The following is a 21,763-nucleotide window of genomic DNA, read 5'->3' as shown; positions in this document are numbered from 1 at the left end:
CCCCCCCCATGCACAGTGGGTGATGCTGAGGTGATGCAACCAGGGGAGGGGGCTGAGGCTCATCCGGCTACTTCCAACAGAAAGGATCTGACATCCGAAACCGATGCTGCCGTCAGAAGTTGTGGGATTAGCAAACTGTTAGCGACCACACATGGACGTGAATAGGGCCCTGCTCACTCCATCAAACTGGACGAATTAGGACAACCCTCGGTATGGATATTTAATTTGTTTACTGACGCAACGCTGTCTTTTTGCCGGCTATGCTAACATTGTTAGCCCAGTGATAGCATTAGCACTCTTTTCCCTGACATGGCTGGGGTAAATTAGCTGACTGAAACAAAATGCACGCCCCTACTGCGAAGTTACGTTAACCACGCCCGCACTGATTTTCTTCGTTTTGTTTGTTTTACATAGTACTGGTAATTGTTTTACCCCTCAAAGCAGAATTTAGCTCATGTGTAAAGCTAGCAGACTGTCGAAGGACTGTACTATGGGTAATTTCAAAATAAGTCGACCGTTGTCGCAGCGCGGCGCAGTTGTACATCGTTGTAAAAGTTTGTTGTTTTTTTTAAACGAAATTATTCTTGAATTGACGCCCTGACTATTTAAAAGCTGATTGTCTTTTTTATATTTATTTATTTATTTTTTAATTATTGTTATTTGTTTCAGCAATGCATTTAAATATGAACCACTTCTGTAATTCATGCGTATTTTAGTATGGTAAACACTGTGAACCATCGATTATTCTACACATTTTTTTTTATTGTTCTAGCTGTGTTTAAGCTATACGTGAAGTTTGGTGTGAGCTATACGTGAAGTTTGGTGTAATTATCGTCGTCTCCTTTGAAGTTGTTGACCTTTGTGCTTTTGGTTTGAAAGGGCGTAACCAAACAGGAAGTTTTGTTTGTCAAATTCTGCGCGTGTCGGACCGCAGCGCTAACTAGCTGCCATTTGTTCTCTTATTATTTATAATACCGATATTTGCATGGGTAGTTTTGTTGCGTTTAGCTAAAAGTTGGGGTTTTAAAGCATATATATTTGCAGGGCATGTGGTCCAGGGCTAACATTATTCGTAGTGTTGTTAATGTTGGTGTTTACTAAAAGAATGTAAATGTGCCACCACCCCCCTGAGAAGGGTCAGCACTGAACTGATGTGGCAGTTCATCAAGTGTCTTTTGTTTGACTGTTTCAGAGATTTTCTAAAGGTTTCTAAGTTTTTATTCATTCATTCACCTCTTCTAACCAGGTCACCGCAGCTGTTTCCCTGCTTTCCTGGAATAGCCTGGAAAAAGAAATATTTCCCCGGCCCCTCTTTGAATCATTTTCCAAGAGATATGACTTATGAACTATTACTGTTTAGTCTTGGCCTGGTCTTGGCCTGATTTTTGCTTTTAGACAAAATATTTTGAAGCAAACTCTCTAGTCTTGTAAACCTTGGCCTTTGCTTCACAAATACATACATAAATGCCGTGGATGGTTTCGCTTTACGATAACAGGTTGATGGTTTAACCTGAAAAACAAAGCAGAAACAAAGAAAACTGGACTTTTGGGGTTTCTGGATGATGTTCGGCCACTCGGCTTAATCAGATCTCAATGACTGGTGGCAGTTGGATTTTTATCAGGAACATCTGCGGGTGATGCCCACCTGAACCTCACATGATGAGGATCTATAGCAATCAGTTAACTCAAGAAGCTACTCAGATGAGTCACAAAACGTCTCCCAGAAACCCAACAAGTTGCCTTCCTGGTTTTGGGGTATACTTGGACCTGGATGACTGAGAACATTCAAACAGGTCGATGGTAACGATTTCAAATGTGGAATTTGGGCAATAAAATGCTGGTGGTTGTTGTTTCTTTGCTGAAGTGATTGCATCTGTGCTTCCTTGTGTGTAAATAGCAAGAGGGATATTTCGGTAAATTAAATTCAGAGTTTGACAGTGGTTGCTCTGTCTCGGGGAGACTGGTGGCTTCTTGTCCTTGAGCGTACAGTCACCAGGATTGTGGGGTTGACTTTTTTTTTTTTTTGTGAGACGCCACCACAGGAAGCTGATGTTATGGCAAGGAAGTGCCTCCCCGCAGTTAAAGCATGAATAAGGCAGGGGAGCAGGGAAGGGGGTATTTACTACCCCCACCCCATTTACCTCCTCCTGCTCCCTGGCTGTTTCTTTTTCGTCCGCATTCTCAGTCTTGTGCTTTTGTTCAGCTTCTTTTAAAGGGACGCTCTGGTCACTTGTTCCTTTGGACAGCCTTGGATCGGAGCCATTGCATTCATTAATGCTGAAATCAAATACTGTACCATTTTAATTGGAAATAGGACATAGGTGTCCTTGTCTTCCAGCCTCGTACTACTTACATTACACAGCTAAGAGGTTACACACTGTTGCTCATATGAATAATTTGGTTTAAAGTGTGAATTTACCGATAAATAATCACATTTAATTTATATCATATTATAGTTTGTAGAGAGAACCCCGCGGTCCAGTGGTCTGCCAGTCTCAGACAAACACGATGGACTCGATGCTTTTCATTGAAGACTTTAACTATATTTAAACACCAGTGCATCATGAACAACCAGGCCAATAATGTGCAGTTTTTTTTCTGTCACACAAACCGTATTGTTTGCGATACAGTAATTCATCACTAGGGCTTGAAAAAACGGAAGAAATGTTGAGCACAAATAGGTTTGGACTACATTTTCACAGCTGAACCTCGTCAGACCGAAAGCCATCAGAGATTGTTGGATCTACAGGGTGACGAGCTGTTTTTTTAGAGTGGGAGAGCGAAAGAAAAGGCTGCTGATTCTGCCCTATTTAGCTGCTCTGTTGGTCCCCAGACTGCGCTCCCACGTCTATTCACATTCAATGAAAAGGGGCTGTGCTCCAGCTAGCAGCTCTCTGTTTCAGACATCTGTTTTGACACACATTCAGCTATTCAGAAAGCTGGCTAGTTGTTGAGTACACATGACAGTACTTGGGGCGGGGGGGCTGGCCCTGCATAACTGAAACATATGCGTTATGGATAATGACATACACGCAGAAATAAAAGCCACATATAATACAATTAGACATGCAAAGTCAGATGATTGTTCTTCGATGAGACAGAAAACAAACAATAGCTCTTCTGCCAGTTATTTGTTTCAGGTTTTATCCACTAATCAGCCATAACATTATGACAACCTGCCAGGTTCTCCTTTTTGCCATCAAAACAACCCTAACCTGTCCAGGCATGGGCTTCATTAGATGTGCTGTGGTATCTGGGACCAAGTTGTTAACAACAGATCCTTTAAGTCCTGCAAGTTTCAGGGTGGGTAACTTGAACTCGCCCTGAACACGTTGTTCTCCTGAACCATTTTTACTTTGCGACACAGAGTCACAGCAGTCCAAATAGTTGAAATATTCCCTCAAAGTTACATTTGTTAGGTTCTTCAGTAGTGATGAAAGATTCCTCGTTTCAGCCAGGAAAGCGTTTCCTTTATCCACATTAGAGCACAGACAAGTTGTGATTTATTTGTCCATGGTACCCCATGGTGCTCTGGAAGGACCATTTGAAGAGTCTGATGCTCTCCTGTCCAAGACAGCCTGCGTGCTTTGGTTATCATTCTGCTGAAAGAGAAACATTTGACACTTGAATTATGTTTTTTTGGCAGATTCATTTTTTGTTTGTGTCCATTCTGTCAATAAACATAAGTTCACCTTTACCAGCGTATGGGCCATGACACACCAATCCGACGGTCAGCCGTTTCCCACTGTCTGGCTGTCTGAGAGTCCGTGACTCTATTTTTTTTGTCGGTGTGTCCCGCTCCATCGCCACGACTCAGACTTCCAACTTTTCGACTGATTTAGCGTGTTAAATTGGCAGCGGAGCAAATTGGTGCATATGATCTCTCAGCTTAGAGAAGCAGTGATGTGAAGAACTCAGTGACTTAATTGGACCAAACAACAAAGTTGAAGAGACGCACAGAATGTTCTTTGTGCTTCACAACAACGTGATAAAAGGTGAATCGGCATGATTCAGGAGAGGCCAGAACTGCGTGATCGTTTGAAGCTCTTCCTATCTTCCCAGCTAATAGCAGCTCTTCAGGTTTCCCCTTTTGAATGATGAATACTGACTACTGGCACTTGCTGAGATGAAGATTTATTTCCTTTCATTCACATGCAGAATTTATCTACCAGCCGTTCATTGGCTGTGAGGCAGCATCACAGTCGGCCTTGGCTGCTGCTCTTTGATGATGGTTTGGTGTGTCCCCGTCCTGTTTTACTGCACCATCACTGCGGTCTGGTCTGATTTCTTCCTACAATGTTTCTGCCATCACATCCATGTAGGCTGGATTTGAACTACGACTATAAAAAGTTTCCCAAAACCTGTTTTCTTTCTATGCCCCTTTGTAGATTCACCAACTAAACATTAGGCCTGTCACGATAATCAATTAATCGCGATGAATGTAAAGGAACTTGTCTGTCTCTACCAAAGAGGCTGGATGACGAGAGGGTTCACTTTATGCATCGTTCTCAGCACTTGAGATCCTGACAGTCAACACTCACTGAGGCGTTTGTTCGACAAAGTAAACACAAACGAAACAGTGCAAAATGGTGTGCGCTCACTTAACAAAAGAATTGCAACCCTTTACTGAGAGTCTATTTTATTTTTATAATTGTTTTTGTTGTTTTAGTGAAAAAAAAATGGTCTCAAAATAATTTTGATAATAATATTAAAAAATAAACTAAATTTGTTAATGTGACAGGCCTACTAAACATCTTCTTATTTTAACTTTTAAAAGGTTCCCAGTACCACTCCTCCTCAGTACCTATTCTCGTTGATCTTTTTTCCATTAGTCTGTGAACTCAGTTGTATCTGGAAATAATCCATGTGGCTGTATCTTGCCTGTTTTTCTTGATTTTATTCAAAACTATGCTGCCCAGAGGTCGTCTGTGATGTGAATCCTGTGCTAATCAGCCTTGTCTGCAATTTGTAGAATAAATATTACTCCGCAAATTACCAACCATGTTTCTCCGAACACAGAGGTCCTGTGATAATATTAATCCCATGAAAGTTGTAGTTCTGTGATTGAGGGTGTGTTTTAAGCTGCCTCTTCTTTCTTGCCAATGGTGAAGTATATGTTGATGATTATTAATAAAACGTGTGAGTGCAGTACAGGAGTTGCTACTCAGAAAGGAGACCTATTCTCGGAAAAACAAAGTTTATCACTTTATCACGTGATTTAAATGCTGCCAGGTGGTTTGTAAATTCTGTCCCAGGATCGATAAAGTCTTCAGTCACGAGGCTTCGGATGTATATAAAGCTCAAATAGCAAATGACACTGAAAATGAGCTCAACAAAAGTTGTATTTGGCCTGCGAAATGTATTGTTTAACCTTTCTTTGCAAGGAATCAAAGACTTTTTTTTTTTTGGAGCGTTTGCAGCTCTTAACAGTATGTGGCATTTATTTTGTGTCTATAAGGAGCTTATGTTAGGTCCCCATTAGAGCTGAAATAAAAAGCCTTAATAACTGAAACACTGTGAGGACTCAAAGTTGAAGATTTTTTTTATGCAGGATGACAGATTTTAAGTAACACCTGTACCAATACAGCTGCACTCGATCAGAAAAGTATTTATTTTGTGTGGTTGCGGGTGCGTAACTGGTTACTTTGTATGCTCTAAATGAAAAAAAAAAAAAAAAGTTGATTTAAAAAGTTTAAATGTAGCATGTGTTTATTTAGGAAAGTTTAATCACCAAATTTTCTAAACATTCGTGCTGCTGCTGCAGCAGCATGTTGGTCAAGCTTCACTGTGTTCTATTTAAAGTCAAGATTTATTGCTGGTGTTTTATTATATTTATTTCCATATCCAAACAGCCAGCTGCTCAGGAAAACAACAGAGCACTGACTCAGAGGTAGTTTCCTGTGCGTAATAAATCACTTTAGTTCACTTTTTCCTCTTAAGAGTACTCAAGACATCCAAGTCTGTGTTAAAGTACTTACTCTTTGTCTCCAGCTGTGTCCCAAATCACTTCTTATGCTATTGTGGCATCAAGTCAGGTTCTGCTCAGACTTGGACGTAGCATATAAACGAATAAACCCTTGGGTGTTGTATACATACTTTTGTTATTTAGTTACAGCCAGGATAAACACCCTGTTCACTGCCAAAATAACACAGTTTATTGGTGAACCTGGAACTAAAAGTGCCTCATTTCTATCATCTGTTACTAATTCAATTCACATTTTGAAATGCGGCCAACTGAAGTATATTGAATTTGCCCAGATTAAATTGTTATCAGGAATCTTTTCTCGATCATCAGGTTGTTTAAATAGAGCAGCGATGCTTGTGACCTGGTATGGGAGCAATTTTTACAACCGTGGCATTAAATCGTTTCTTGGTAACTGACTAACGGACACTCATTTTTGCCTCAGAGAATAAGCCAGCACTTTTGTCATTCTGAGGATTCATTTTGATCCATGGAGGAGGAGTTTTCCTTTTTAGGTTGTGCTGATCATCACTCTTCATGATTCTTGAAAGATGCTTTTGCTGCCTCGTCTCTGTCCGCGCAAAGCGCTCAAATGAAAAGCCACAATGTTTTAGACAAATCAACAGCAGTAGCCACCCCCACGCAGTCTTGATCAGTGTCATCCTCGTTGCAGCTGACGGGCGCATGGGAGTCTGAACTGACTGAACTATCACAAACACGTGAGAGCCATCTAGTGGAGGCATTGGTTGGCCCTTGGAAGCCTTTAGCTCTGTTTATTCTACATTCCTGTGTTCTGGGGTGGTCTACTACAGCTGTCTTAACAGCTACCAAATGTGAAGACCAAATAATTTAAATCGCAAGTACCACACAGGTGTCCAAGTATCATGACTTAGAATAAACAACATTTTTCAACTGTGGTGTACACATTAACTAAGCGGTGATCAAGAGGGGAAGTTAACTTAACTACTGCCTTCAGAACACCAGCTATATCGAACAAACTTCAAATTACAGAGGCAGACAGAGGTTTCTAGAAGTGCTCAACTATTTGATGTGGTCTCTGAGTTGTCTGGTGTTGAGGGAATAGGTTCTGTGGAAAGAATTCTTCTTCCATGGAAAACTGGACCCATCACTCTGTGCACTGACGTTCGTTACCTTTTCCCTCCTACAGATTGGGCTGTAAATGTATCAGCATCAGAGACCTCAGTATGAAGAAATCGGTCCGGCCGGCGGTGAGTAAGGTCAGCGGAGATCGGGGGAAGTCAGAGGCTGCTGCCACCGCTGGCGCCGGAAAGCCTGTGTCCAAAAACGCCACAACAGCCCCTCTGTCTAAGGTGAAACTCATGACGTGGTGAACCTTAAAGCTTTGGATATTAGTTTCTTGTTTGGGAGTGAATGTCTGAATGAATTTCTGTTTCTTCAGGTGAAAAGCAATGATGATCTTTTAGCAGCTATGGCTGGAGGGAATCATTCGTCGAGTAGCGCTGTCACAAAGACCAAGAGGACTGCCTCTGTTGGGACTAATGCTAGTACCCTAGACAGCAAGCCAAAGACAACATCAGGTTTCAGACATTTCCCTTGTATAAATTCATTTAATATTTTCCAGTGTCGTCGTACTAGAAATAAAAGAAGTACCATTTCCTGTCTTGCCAGGTACTTCATCAAAGCGAGCGTCGTCGTCAACTTCCAAGGAGCCAAATTCAACACGGGACCGTCTCCGGACGTCCAGGACGTCGGCTGCTAAAAAGCAGCTGGTATCGGGGACTGTAGCGGGGGATGTGGCCTCAGGAAAACGCTCTCGTAGCCAAATCCTGGCGGAGACCGAGGGCCGAATGAGCAAGTCTAAGTCAGATGGCCAGATCAGTGATAAGGTGGCTCTAGAGGCCAAAGTAAAAGACCTGCTGGGCTTGGCTAAGAGCAAAGACGTGGAGATCCTCCACCTTCGCAGCGAGCTGAGGGACATGAGAGCCCAGCTCGGCCTGGAGGGGAAGGAAGAGCCACAGCAGGAAGAAGCTGGTGAGGAAGAGAAGCCCCAGGTTTCAGCCATCACAGCAGCCGATGTGGAGTCCACTCTTATACTCTTACAAGAGCAGAACCAGGCCATCAGAGAGGAGCTCAACATGCTCAAGAGCGAGAACCGCATGCTGAAAGACCGGCTCAACGCGCTGGGCTTCTCTCTGGAGCAGAGGCTAGACGGCACCGATAAGCTCTTCCACTACACCTCCCTGAGCCCAGACTTGGCAGCAGGCAGTGGGCACAGTGACGGCGGCGGCACAGGTACTCTGACATCCTCAGTCGAAGGCTCTGCCCCCGGCTCATTGGAGGATCTGCTCACAGGACATCAGCATGGAGGCTCAGCCGACAACCTGGACAGTGAGTCCAGCGAAGTCTACCAAGCTGTCACGTCCAGCGATGATGCCCTGGACGCCCCCTCTGGAGCTTCATCATCATCCGAGTCCGAGTGTGCACCAAGCCGGGAGCGTTCACGGAGGGGGAGCAGCGGCAATGCCAGCGAGGTGTCGGTAGCGTGCCTGACGGAGCGCATCCACCAGATGGAGGAGAACCAGCACAGCACCGCCGAGGAGCTTCAGGCCACACTGCAGGAGCTGGCCGACCTGCAGCAGATCACCCAGGAGCTGAACGGAGAGAACGAGCGGCTCGGCGAGGAGAAGGTCATCCTCATGGACTCCTTGTGCCAACAGAGCGACAAGCTGGAGCTCTATGGCCGACAGATCGAATACCTGCGCTCGCTGCTGGATGAGCATCATATATCCTACGTGCTAGAGGAGGACATCAAGAGCGGCCGCTACATGGAGCTGGAGCAGCGCTACGCAGACCTGGCCGACAACGCCCGCTTCGAGAGAGAGCAGCTGCTTGGCGTCCAGCAGCACCTGTCCAACACATTGAAGATGGCTGAGCAGGACAACGCTGAGGCCCAGGAGATGATCGGAGCGCTGAAGGAGAGGAACCACCAGATGGAGCGCATCATGGAGTCAGAGCGACAGGGTCGAGGTGCCATGGTGGCCGCGCTGGAAGAGTACAAGGCGGCGGTGAGCAATGACCAGGCGGAGCTGAGCCGCTGCAGAACCCAGCTGGACCAGGAGAGGCAGAGGGTGGCCGAGCTGTACTCCCTTCACACTGCAGGGGACAAAAATGACATCTGCCAGCTGTTGGAAGGTGTGCGGCTGGGGAAAGAAGAGGCCGAGGCGAAGGCCGCAAAGCTGCAGAAGGAGCTGGAACAAGCTCGCGGGGAGCTCAACCGGCTGCAGGAGACGTTCACCAAGGTCAGTTAAAACCTGAAGCCTGAAAGAACGGAGGAAGATGAGTGTGGGGCATCAATTACCTCAAGGCACAAGGAGCTAAACTGAGGTGCTTGACCTAAATGAAACTTTAATATAGTATTTGGGTCAGAGACACAAATATCACATAAATTCTCCTCATTACCTCCAGCAATGGATGGCACACATTAGTAACTCAACTATTACTGTGCATGTGGGCAGATAAAAAAAAATGTGATAGGGATGTGACAGGAAGTAGAAGTTTTGACACCTACTACAAAATATTACAGTTGATCAGATCCGAAGACGACACTTGTGAAATCTTTTCTTGCATGCTAGTCAGCTCATTATGTTCTGGTTTGTGGGAGATTAAGTGAAGCACTTTCTTTCTTTGCTTCTTTGAAGCTGGACAGGGAATACAGAGGCTTTCAGGAGCAGGTGCAGCAGCAGATGGCCGAGCAGGCACGCGCACTGGAGAAGCAGCGCGTGGAGCTGCAGGAAAAAGAGACGGAGATTGCCGACATGAAGGAAACCATCTTTGAATTGGAGGATGAGGTGGAGCAGCACCGAGCTCTTAAGCTCCACGACAACCTCATTATCACAGACCTCGAGAGTAAGCATGGAAAACACACGTGTAGATTTATGCACTCTCACAATCAGTGACCATGTAGGGATAAGGAGAGTCGTGTCTGCTGAGACGGCCTGCAAGATATGTGTGGCATACAATGACTGTGTGCTTTTGATGACTTACTGTTGAAACCATAGCGTCAACATGTATTTCCTTCCTGTTTTAGACTCTGTGAAGAAGCTGCAAGATCAGAAGCATGACATGGAACGAGAAATTAAAATTCTCCACCGCAGACTGCGGGTAAGTGGCCTTTAAGACTGAGAGCAGCTCCGCTCAGCAATTTCCAGGGGTCTCGTTAACAACTTGCTGCTTCAGGAACCGCTGAAACAATGAAATACAATCCAGGAAGTCCAGTGATGGATTTCAAAGTCTAAAGGCTCATCATATGCAAAAATAATGCACAAAAAACATTTTGTCACAGCAGTGTTGCAATGTAACTAATGTAAATATTTTGCTCACGTTACTAAGTAAAACCAGATACGTGGTTGTGTGTCACTTCTATGGTGTAGCCAGACGTGCACCTCCTAAAATCTAAGGCAGACCACAACAGCTGTGAGTGGACCGCCACAAAAAATTCACTCTTGTTCAGCGTCCTACACACCATCAGCTCTGCGTGTCCTGTTTTTTTTGTGTGTGTCAGAAAGTGACATTAGGAGTGACGGCATCTTTAACTTCAACGCGGCTCACTAAGTTCCAGTACGCATAGTTTGACACACACAGATAATTTCAACGCAGGTGACTAGTGTTTTAGCGGTTTAAACACGGTTTAAACACCGTCTTTAACGTGGCCTTCTCCAGCGTAGGTTTCCTGTAGATGCATTGCTGGAGTATGAACCAAATAAAGCTTTAGGAGCATCGACATTTGCAAGACATCAGTGCACGAAGGGTTGATGAGTTTGAGGGCAAGCAGAGACCATTCAAATAGTACAAATTTATATCTAATAATCAAAAAGCATAAAACCCTGGAGAAAGTCTGTGAATTACAGCCATCTATTTTCAGATGAGGCATATTTCTCTGTTACATCTATAGGTGACATGAAGGGAATTTAGGGAAGAACGCACAACAGCCAAGGATGCTGAGAGTCAGGGTCGAAGGTAAAACTTGAACAGATTTACACCAAATCTTTCCCCACATAAATAGTGGGGAAAGATTTGACCATGTAATTGCCAAATAAACCAAAGCAATATAACTAAACAAAGCCTGACTAAGGATCTTTTTCAAGTTAAAAATGGAAAACAAAAGGCTGAGCTGTTGTGTCTACAAAAAGATGTAATCAGAAATACACAAGTGGCCCCAACCATTGACCCTAGTGTGTATACAACAAAAAAGTTACCCACATGTTGGGTGGAGAGGGTACTCCAAACTTGTCTAAATCCCATGCCTTCCACCACATCTGTCAATACTACACAGGTCCACAGCAGGATAACCGTAAAATAAGCAGAGTAGCAGAGACTGATCCGAGCAATGGTTGGTCATTCTTTTGTGGATGTAATTGGATAAAACCAATGTTCACCTGCACGTACTGCCACTGTGCTGAGTTCTCGTGGTATTGTTCATCTGATTATTTTAATTAACTTTCATCCGGACCCAGCAGGCAGCTATAAAACTCGTAAAACATTTTTAAAATTTGTCCGGCCTGCACAAATATGCAGACGGACAAAAGAAGCTGGGAATCATGGGAAAGCCGGACATTTCAGTCAGTCGTTGACAGGGGCCCAACCAGAGCAAAAAGGAGAGTGAACGTTGCATTTAAGGTCAACAGGTGCACACAAGCGTGATTCAGCATGAATCCTAATGCTCGTCTCTGTTTACTCATATGGAATAAGGAATCGGTGTGCTCACGGAAGAGTTTAATATAAATAAATGAGTGATGTGGCACATCAGGCTTAAAAGGCAAACCGCCCGGAGTAGGATGCAACAGTCACGGTTTAATGATGATTATTATAAATTGTATCGAGCTCTCAGATGTTGTCTCGTTGTGTGTGCGCGTGCAGGAGGAGTCAATGGAGTGGCGTCAATTCCAGGCTGATCTGCAGACTGCCGTCGTTATTGCCAATGACATCAAGTCGGAAGCACAGGAGGAGATCGGAGATCTACGGCGCCGGTTGCAGGAAGCCCAGGAGAAGAACGAGAAGCTGAGCAAGGAGCTGGATGAGGTCAAGAGCCGCAAGTAAGAGCGTCAGACATTAGGAGAAAGGCCAGCAGTCATGCTACCATCGTCTGTCTTATGTTTCTAAATGACACGTAATGTGCTTATTCAATTTTGTTTCTAAGTGGTCAGTAGCAAGCTTTGCATTCATTTAGCTGTGATGAATCCCACTGTTGAAAAATTGCTTTCACGGGCCAAATTATAAATAATACATTTTGTTGTAATTACTCAAACAACAGAGAGAATTGCATTTTCGATCAACAGTGTAAAAGTTGACAGCACAGGAGCTCTGAGTGTACACGCTGAGTGCAGTCCTGTGTGTTTTCCAGGCAGGACGAGGAGAGAGGCCGAGTGTACAACTACATGAATGCAGTGGAGAGGGACCTGGCTGCTCTCAGACAGGGGATGGGTCTCAGCCGGCGATCCTCCACCTCCTCAGAGCCCTCGCCCACCGTCAAGACGCTCATCAAGAGCTTTGACAGTGCGTCGCAAGGTACAACACAGCATAAGATACACTGGTTTCCTCAGTTTGTGTTCTGCTGTGTTGTCTTTTTAATTCCCACATCTCAAACATGAAACATAATATAACTGTTTAATTGGTTGTAATACACACGCTAGCTCTCTAAGTGTAATTATTTGATAAAGAGCTAGAGGCATTCAATTGCATTGTTCTGTCTTGAAGTTAATTACATACTTTTTTAGATTAATTAATAACAGGGCTGCTGACATTATATCAAGAGTGTACATGATTTTTTACAAATGATAAAGTCCCCTGTGTTAACTCAGGTCCACCTTCCAATGGCGCCTCTGTGGCCCCGACGGCGACGGCTTCCCCGTTACCACGAACGCCGCTCAGCCCCAGTCCCATGAAGACGCCTCCAGCCGCTGCCGTTTCACCCATACAGGTACAGGCTTTGTATCAGATGTTCGTCATGTGCGCAGTGACATTTAAAGCCTGGTTTATACTCGCGCAAAATGTCTAGACAGAGCCTACATCACTGCGGGCTATAGCAATGTGAGCTTACACTACAAAATCTCACCATCCCATGTTGAAGCTAGAAATACTTCATAAAGATGTCAATGACAAAATGTGAGCATACAAACAGGACATATTAAACATTATTATGTCAAGCATTTCCCATAAATCTGAGACTCAGAAATATCTGCTATGTTGTTCTTTTAACAAAACTTTTTCTGCTTTGCAATACAATAAAAAGAGCGTCTTTGCTGTTTCAGAGACACTCCATAAGTGGGTCTATGTCTACAGCCAAGCCACTCTCCTCCTTGAGTGACAAGAGGCCCAGCTACACAGACATCAGCATGCCAGGTAAACGTACTCTATATTCACCTGTTTTATGTGTTCAAACTATTGCGGTATTTATACTTTAGTGGTTGTAATTATGCAAATAATCTGAATACTCTAGTGTCACATATGAATCAGAATGCGACAGAGAGCTTTGCCTACGGCCTCCATCGTAACTGTTAACGGGAATCAACCGCCCCCTCTCTGATGACATATAAGGGGACTGTTTTCCCAGAGGCCTGGAGTTTGGGAGCTAGCAGGTTTCCTCTGTGTTGCGTTTATGATAAGAGGGATATAATCATCTCAACAGAGTTCAAGTGTTTCATGTGAACGTGCAGACTTGGCCATAGCCTCCCATGTTGCGTTTACTTTTCTCAGATTTATTGTTTTCTTGGTGAATGAGACAGCCTCGTGCGTCGGTATTCCCTAATCTCGGGGGGGCTGGAATGTAGCTCTTCACTGACCCCGTTACTTATAATTTTAGAGGAAGTCTGAAAGTCTCATGGAGTTACTTGCACTACATGTGATGTGAATACTGTGATGTGTCCACAGCTGAGCACCTTCTTAGGGGAACCTCAGCAAGCCGACCTCCTTCTGCCCTCCAGAGGGTCTCCAACATGGACTCCACCAAGACGATCTCAGGTTGGAGATGCTAGTTAAACTTATCATAACCTTCTTATAAAGTGACTCGGCACTATAACCATCTCCCCTGTCTTGAGCAGTGTCTCGCCGGAGCAGCGAAGAGATCAAAAGGGACATGTCGGCTTCGGACGGTTCCTCCTCAACCTCTCTCATGGCTATGAGTGCAGCCTCCTCCCCTCTCTCCCTGTCCTCCTCCTCCCCCACCGCCTCAGTCACCCCCACAGCACGCAGCCGCCTAAGGTACCACACGTTCAAGCACTGACTCGCATGTGTGTTGTGCTAATTTGCCCATAATTCGCTTAATTTGTGTGCAAGCTTACCGACAAACTTAGTCTTTGCTTACATGCCTCTTGTGCTTGTGCGTCCATTCCAGAGAAGAGAGAAAGGATCCACTGTCGGCTCTGGCTAGAGAGTATGGAGGCTCCAAGAGAAATGCTTTGCTAAAGTGGTGTCAGAAGAAAACTGAGGGCTACCAGGTAAATGACAAAGTTTGGAGGGCACACAGAGGGCCTTTTTCCTATTTACATCCAATGTGAACATTCAAATACACAAATATTTTCTTGACATCGCGATCATCTGGAATTCATTCAACAGTTGACAATCTGATCAGCTTGATTCTTGAGAGACTGGCTCTAGTTTGTAGGCTTCTTCTTCCCGGCTGACGGTAGCCTTTCCTGTTTCCCCTTTGAATGACAAATGCAGACCACTGCCACCTGCTGGTATGAAGAGTTACTTCCTTTCACATAGTGTTAGAAGGTGTGTGCTAGTTCTAATCTTTTAGCCCAGACGCAGCGATTCGTGGTGATGGCGAACTACTGCCGGGACCGGTTGCCTGTAGTTGTTTATGACGGTTTGGTGTGTCTGTACCTGGAGGTGACAAAAGTTGAATGTGTTGGTTTATTATACAAGATGATTGGAAGTGTTTTTTTTTTTGTTGTTGTTTTTAACAACTCCCTTTTGACATGTTTCTGTCCCTCTCTGCTACTCTTCAGAATCATGTGCAGACAAAATGGATTTATTTCCACCAGAGAGAAACGAAGCTGATTGGATGTGTTTACATAGTTATTTTACAGGTTATCACAAGTTTTACACCACCTGTCTCAGTCTGCCAGTGTGTTCTCAGTCAGTGCGTTTACATGCACGTGAAAAAAACGAATTATTGCCTTAATCGGACTATAACAGGAGAACTTTGTCCGATTGAGACACCTGGATAATGCGTTTGGAATCAGTTTTCATCGGATAATGCGTGTGCGCATGCTCCACGACCGCTGCGCTGGCGTGTGACCCCGGAACAAACACGTCCACTAAAGCCAGGCGTAGAAGAAGAAGAGAAACGGAGCCGTCTGATGCATAGCGCGGATCTTACCTGCACCAGAAGTAGCGTGAACATTACGTATAAGATTAAAAAATGTACTATTATCCATCTGATTGTTGTTTGAAATGCCGGTCCGCTGCACGAACGACTCTAGTTTATTATATCACGTAATAGGTCGACCCGGAAATCGGGCAGTATTAACGTGGTATTAACCCGCTGGAAAGACACGTATCGCCACCTAGTGTGGAGGAGGAGAACAGTTATTTGATTTTCTTGCGCTGCATGTAAACTGGGACAAGGTCCGTAGTGAGAAAGTAGAATTTTGAGCACAGCTCGATTAAGCTCTGCATGTAAACGCACTGACTGAGGTGGTAACATGAGACCTTTTGGTCGTTTAGAGTCAGTCAGAATCTGAATCTGTTGCACCTTCCTGTGCTGGATGTATAATCTTTGAAATTATTGGTTTGGTGAAACTTTGTTGCTAATGAGGGCTCGTGGTGCAACAAACTTAAAGCTGCCTACAGCTTTAATAGTTTTCCACACAGCTTCAAGGCACAGTAAAGTTTCATACCTTGATAAAGGAGTTGGATGTGTGCAGCTCACTGTGGCCACTCTCTGTTCCATTACTGCCTCATATACCATATTTATTTAGACTGATCCACTGGCAGAATTACTTGTTGTTCATGTGTGCGTAGCTCCAAGCTATTAGCCTTTAATCATGATCAGGAAATGATATGGTGTAAAAAGGCTTAATAGTAAAACTGTAGTCTGACTTAACAAAAATCTTGAATATAAATGTGTCTTTTTCCTTTGGTGGTTGCATAACATTGTGGTGTCTGCCCTGTCTTTGTTGGTGTTGTTTGTCTGTTGCAGTGCAGCTAACAAACGTGTGAGCATTGACCTAGAAATGATTTAAATAACAATCAACAGGTGCGTCAAGTGATCACTCCCCACAGTGAAGTGCTGCTTAGCCCTTTTAACTGATGTAGGTTGTGGTTACCATGGCACCTCGGGTCTTCTCCAGGAAGTGTGGAACATTTGGCACATCCTGTGAGTTGCCCAACTAGCAAAAACACCAGGCTTTTTCTGATTCAGTGCGTACTATGTAGATTATAGCTCATTGAAAGGATTGAGCATCTAGTTATATATGACTTCAGCCGTTGTGTTCAGGAAGCGTTTTTTCATTTTAAAGGCCAGATGACGGTTGATAATGGAAAAGATGATAGATATGATATGGATGAGTAATGCCGAGGCTTCATATAAAACCCCAGGGCTGTCATCAGATTGTGTTGCTGTTCCCTGCGAATTAATCATTTTAAATAGATCCATGACAGCACAATTTATCGGGACACTACTATCGTTTGAAACTGCGTCGAAAGCTGCACAGCAGCCAGTGGTGACATTCATGATCCCAAGATAAAGTGCTGCACCTTCCTATTTGGGATCAGGGACAGGAACTGGTTTACCGTCAGCCTTTGTCTCCAACTTTAAATCAGAGTTTAAATGGATCGTCGCTGTGTTTTTCAGAACATTGATATTACCAACTTCAGCAGCAGCTGGAATGATGGACTGGCCTTCTGCGCAGTGCTGCACACCTACCTGCCCGCACATATCCCTTACCAGGAGCTCACCAGCCAAGAGAAGGCAAGCAGAATTTAGAGGCGGGGGAAAAACCCTGAACTTCAATTATAGTTTTTCACATTTCATTATGTGTCACTTGAACTTTTGTTTTGTCTCCTCAGAGGAAAAACTTCACCTTAGCTTTCCAGGCTGCAGAGAGTGTGGGCATCAAATGCACTTTGGTAAGCTGTGCAGAAATAAAAAATGGCTTTGTTACAATCGAATCCCAATAATGCATAAAGAAATCTGTGCAGGTGATTGTTATGTCCTCAGTTAGGGGGACAGGGCTGTAAAAGGATCAAGTTGGCAACCCTAACCATGATTTAGAATGGCCTATACCGTAAGGTCTAGCCGAGAGGGACACAAACACATGATCAGGTTTGTGAAATAAATTGCTATGAGGCTCAGAATTGCAGCTCCCCACCTCTTTTATATCCGTGCACAAAGGCCTGATTGGTTGTAGCCAATCAGGTAGTTCCACTGACCAAAGGGGGAAGAAACAGTTACCAGCGGCAGATCTCTAGGGTTTTAACATGTTTATCAAATGTATGATGGTTACCTCTTATTTGTGCTTGTACCTCATTATTTTTGTCACATTCTAACTACCCCTCAGCTGATTTCACACTGTGATCATTACCCTGAGATGAACTACAGTTTGTTTTATATTCATGCAGAGACTGTTTACAGTTCTGCTTTTAACTTACTAAACTTTCCGCCGCTCATTACAAACTTTAGGCTGTGCAGTTAGAAGTTAGTTAGAACGTCACTTAATTTTCTTATGGAAATTCCAAAAGTAGTGAATTTTGAGTCGTGTGTTTGAAATGGAAAATAAACATCGAGACCATTTTGAGTTGATATATAGCAGTAATCAAAGATGGATTCCTGTGTCCCAGATATCTACGACATTCTGTACACGATACTGTGAGGCAGCGTGCAGACAAAATGATTATACTGACCTCAAACAAACTAAAGGAATAGCTCATTCATTTATTCATTTTCACGTCTCTCAATTAAACATGAAAGTACAGCCGCTTGGCGTGGTGGCCAGAAACAAATAGAGAGAACGGTAACAAAAGCTGCCTAAAGGTCACAAAATTCCCCTGCCGACACTTTTTCCGACTTTTTCCGAGTACAAATTTCGCTCCTCGTCCAAGGGAAGACGCTACTTGGATGAGTGGGCAAACCTTTGTTCACTGTTGGTTAATACATCATGACTGAAAACCTTAAAGGATAAACCCATATAACAAGATGCCAGATTTAGTCCCAACCCTTACCACAATATATAATGGGCTAAAAGGACCGCAAACATATCGCCCAACAAAAGAGAGTCCAAGGCCCTGCCTATATGTTTTTTTCACCCTTATCTAAGGTGTATTTTCTTTTTGGCCTATAAATATTTTTTCTATCTCAGGGCCGTGACACAAGAGGCCGTCTGAGCTCCTCTGGCCTTAGTTTTTCCCGTGTGTCCCACACCTTTTGCATTATTCTGATCCTTTTCAGCAGCAGTTTAATCAGCAGAAAAACGAGCCACACTTGTCGACTGTTTAGTTTGGACATAAACAAAGTGACGCACAGAAGGCTTGTTTTGTATTTCTTTTTTTTTTAATCTAATCTGAACATTCAAATACACAGATGTTTCTCAACACCATGATCTGGCATTATCTAGAAAGAGTCCGGGGGGGTGGAGGAGGGTGTCACAGTTAGCCTGAAGATCTTTGTCGTTGATGTGTGCGTGTATGTGTGTGTCCATGCCTCTTAAACTCGTGGTTTCTGTCTCTTTGTCTTTTCCAGGACATCAATGAGATGGTGCACACGGAGAGACCAGACTGGCAAAGTGTCATGACGTACGTGACGGCCATCTACAAATACTTTGAGACCTGACGTCACCGTCTTTCTCTCTCCTCGCTCCTGCAGAACAATCATAGCCAAACTTCCTGAGCTCGGCGACCTCTCAGCCTCGCTGACCCGCTCCCTCACATCACAGCAACACCCTGTCACACTGCATGTTTAGCAACACTAACCGACGACAACACAACTACATCCTCCTCCCAGTGCAAGTTAGGAGGCACAAGTGTAAAGTTGTAGTCCAAGGGCTTGCTAATATGTCTGCTACACTAATAAGCCATCAGAAGTGACTCTCTGAAAGCCTGGTGAACCAAGTATGAAGCGAACAGAAGTCCGTCTTCAGATCAGATCAAGGAGCAGCATGAAGTAGAAACCAAGTCTCAGTGCCTTCTATCTGGCTTTTTCTCTCTTATGATATTCGCTCAGTTTCTAGGATGTTGTGATCTGTAAAAGGGGAGTTCAAACTAATTGGGCTTTAAGAATGTTTCTCTGGAAATGATCTTTAGTTTGTGGATATTTTTCGGGGATTTTCTTACACAACAGCGAACTGAAGGTTAACAGCCCTTTGGACAGACCATAAACTTTTTTCTTTTATTGCACCACGTCTTCCAGATGTTACAGTACGATACAAGATGCCTCACTTTTCAATGGATAAAGTGCCTGTGAGTGAGTTTCAATGCAGGAGACCAGGAAATGAGCTCTTTCATTACAGTTTGTGAAGCTGAAGATCCGAGAAGTTGCCAAATACTTCAGAGCTTTTTGACTTCTGGCATACATAGATGATCAGGACAGACTGACGGCTACCGCAACAGTGCTTCATCATGAGTTTGCTACAGTACGTTCTACAACTCCGCTACACTCTTTTGTTAAGGAGCACTAACACACTCTTTATGATGGGTTCTCACTAATAGACACATGAAGGTAGACTAATATCCATTTTATGTATATGGAGTTCTAAATGCTAAACTTTAAGATTATATATTGTGTGTTTGCATTTTGTAGGCCAGCATTTGCCATCTTGCACTTCTTTCATTTGGCACATACGGCACACAGCATCATTTCATCATAACCAATATATGTGAGGAAAACTAGCTCTAGCTTTGGGAAACGTGTTTGTAGGTAAAGAGCCGTTTGTACGCCAACACAGTGTTTTGTTTAATTGGTTTATTTGCTTTCTTTCCTAAGAACTGGAAGAGACGATCAGTACGACTGGATATAAGGCAAGAGCCAGGAGCAGCTAAGCTTAGCTTAGCTTAGCTTAGCTTAGCTTCAATTCAATTCTAGATATGGAGAAGAAACTAGCGTGACTCAGTCCAAAGGACAAAAAGCTGCTGACCATCTGCTGCTGTGAGAACTTTAGTTGTTTTTTTGTTTTGTTTTTTATTTTATACTGTACTGATCTCACATGGGGAAATAATTTCCTTCCTTTGACCATTCCATTAGTACTGTGCATCTGGAGCAGTGGGCTACCACTTGTGCAGCTTCAGGTGTTTCTGGACTATTTCCTTGTCCTGACCGACTTAAACAACACACATTAAGGTGCCACTTGGCAGATTTTGTTTCCTTTGGACAGAGTTGAGTGTTTCTAGTCTTAATGCTAAGAGCGGTTTTGATCCCTACAAATAAGAATATTTTCCAGAACTTCTGCTATTTCATCTGCAAATGTGACAGTTTCACGTAATAAATGGATAACCCGTTCTTTCATAGGGTTGTGTGTTAGTGCTCTAGCTGGCCTTAAAATGTTGTTTAACGGACCATTACTAGAGAGATACTGTGTAGCACATAATGCCATTTAACTAGCCTAAATTCAGTCTGACTGCTGTGTGTTAATTGTGCCTCAACACACCAAGTTCACTGTATTTATTTCCATAGTTTTTTTTATCATTGTAGTGAGGCCATTGCTTTGTTTGAGTGTATATGAATTTATTCCACACACACAGTGAGCAGCTGCACTGAGATAAGCTTTTTGTATTCCACACTAATTTCCTGCCTTAATAGTTTAGCTGAGGACTCTGTGACCTGGAAATGGTTTCTGAAGCAAGTGTCTTGAGGAACACTAATAGCGAATATGAACCATTTTGGGAAGCTGAAGTTGGATTTGTGTCAAGTGAAGGTGACTGGGATCTGATGTAGCTGCCAGCTGGTATCAGTAGAAGCGACGTAATTTAGAAGCACATCCTGCCATTTGCCAAGTCACGTCACCGCAGCATGTGCAGCTGCATTAGAAAATCCAGAGATTTAACATTAGCACAAGCCTGCAACAATGACTTTTTGTTTTTGTATAAGATGGAGTGAGTTTGAGTTATTTAATGACATTTGAAAGCTCTTTGTTGATAGCTTTTGTGTGTGTGTGTGTCTGTGCGTGTGTGATGCCATGATGCTGAGGATTATCAGCCAGCAGTTTTATTTGTGCGTGATTCCACCGCTGGCCCTCGAGTTTTATTGCTCCTGACAGGAACATCTGAGAGATTTGAAACCTCACAATCCTGGAAGAGGAATGAGTATTGGTCACGCTTTAGTGATCCTCAGACTCCGTTTTGTGTTTGTGTTTTTTTTTGTTTTGTTTTACGAGGTCCAATGTGTGCTGATATGGAGCGATTGATGAACACTGAGATGGCTGGCGAAAGCTTTCAAGCACATTCCACCTCCACATGATGCAGCAACGATGTTACATTGTCAGGGACCATAAATGTGCAAGAAGGAGCAAAGCAAAATGTGAACACTAGTGTGCATTGGGTCCAATTCATCATGCTACATTTATTTTTCATTGTTTACTTGAAAATGCTCTGAGAACTTCACTGAACCTGCTTTAGTTTTTGTTTCCTTGTTGCCTTTTATACATCTCACCTTCTCTTCCTGTGAGTAAACCCTGATCACTCTACATGCAGTGCTATAATTGTCTCTTGGCAATGAATTAAAGTGTATTTGTGTGTGTGTGTTAAAGGGACTAAGCTACAGTATTAAGTGCACACTATAATGATAATCAGTTGTAAAAATAAATAAATAATAAATAAATAAAAATG

At 43.5% G+C, this 21,763-nt stretch overlaps 1 protein-coding gene across 3 annotated transcripts; it reads left to right on the top strand.

The window, feature by feature from the left end:
- The first annotated feature begins 48 nt into the window (after window positions 1–48).
- Window positions 49–21,761, top strand: specc1la (sperm antigen with calponin homology and coiled-coil domains 1-like a). Of its 3 annotated transcripts, none has more exons than XM_047592511.1 (16): window positions 49–210; window positions 7,131–7,293; window positions 7,383–7,521; window positions 7,613–9,243; window positions 9,643–9,850; window positions 10,032–10,105; window positions 11,861–12,036; window positions 12,345–12,496; window positions 12,802–12,920; window positions 13,252–13,342; window positions 13,871–13,960; window positions 14,041–14,200; window positions 14,334–14,436; window positions 16,803–16,919; window positions 17,018–17,077; window positions 18,687–21,761. In XM_047592511.1, the coding sequence occupies exons 2-16, from the start codon at window positions 7,168–7,170 to the stop codon at window positions 18,774–18,776; spliced, it is 3,336 nt and encodes a 1,111-aa protein (XP_047448467.1). In that variant the 5' UTR covers window positions 49–210; window positions 7,131–7,167; the 3' UTR covers window positions 18,777–21,761. The 3 variants fall into 3 exon arrangements, 2 of the variants coding, with proteins under 2 accessions (XP_047448467.1, XP_047448466.1); XM_047592510.1 differs by having other exon boundaries at window positions 12,345–12,508; XR_007113290.1 differs by lacking the exons at window positions 14,334–14,436; window positions 16,803–16,919; window positions 17,018–17,077; window positions 18,687–21,761 and having other exon boundaries at window positions 12,345–12,508; window positions 13,233–13,342; window positions 14,041–14,096.
- Window positions 21,762–21,763: the final 2 nt, after the last annotated feature.

The sequence above is a fragment of the Mugil cephalus genome, chromosome 8, assembly GCF_022458985.1.
Source record: "Mugil cephalus isolate CIBA_MC_2020 chromosome 8, CIBA_Mcephalus_1.1, whole genome shotgun sequence".
In the NCBI taxonomy this organism is placed as follows: Eukaryota; Metazoa; Chordata; class Actinopteri; order Mugiliformes; family Mugilidae; genus Mugil; species Mugil cephalus.
This window is presented reverse-complemented; position numbering and strand designations above follow the sequence as displayed.

Excerpts from the sequence above, each read along its gene's own strand:
- specc1la (XM_047592510.1), top strand. The coding sequence starts at position 7,168 with ATGAAGAAATCGGTCCGGCCGGCGGTGAGTAAGGTCAGCGGAGATCGG. Across the intron at positions 13,343-13,870 it reads CACAGACATCAGCATGCCAG|CTGAGCACCTTCTTAGGGGA; the intron begins GTAAACGTACTC and ends ATGTGTCCACAG. Across the intron at positions 14,201-14,333 it reads ACAGCACGCAGCCGCCTAAG|AGAAGAGAGAAAGGATCCAC; the intron begins GTACCACACGTT and ends CGTCCATTCCAG.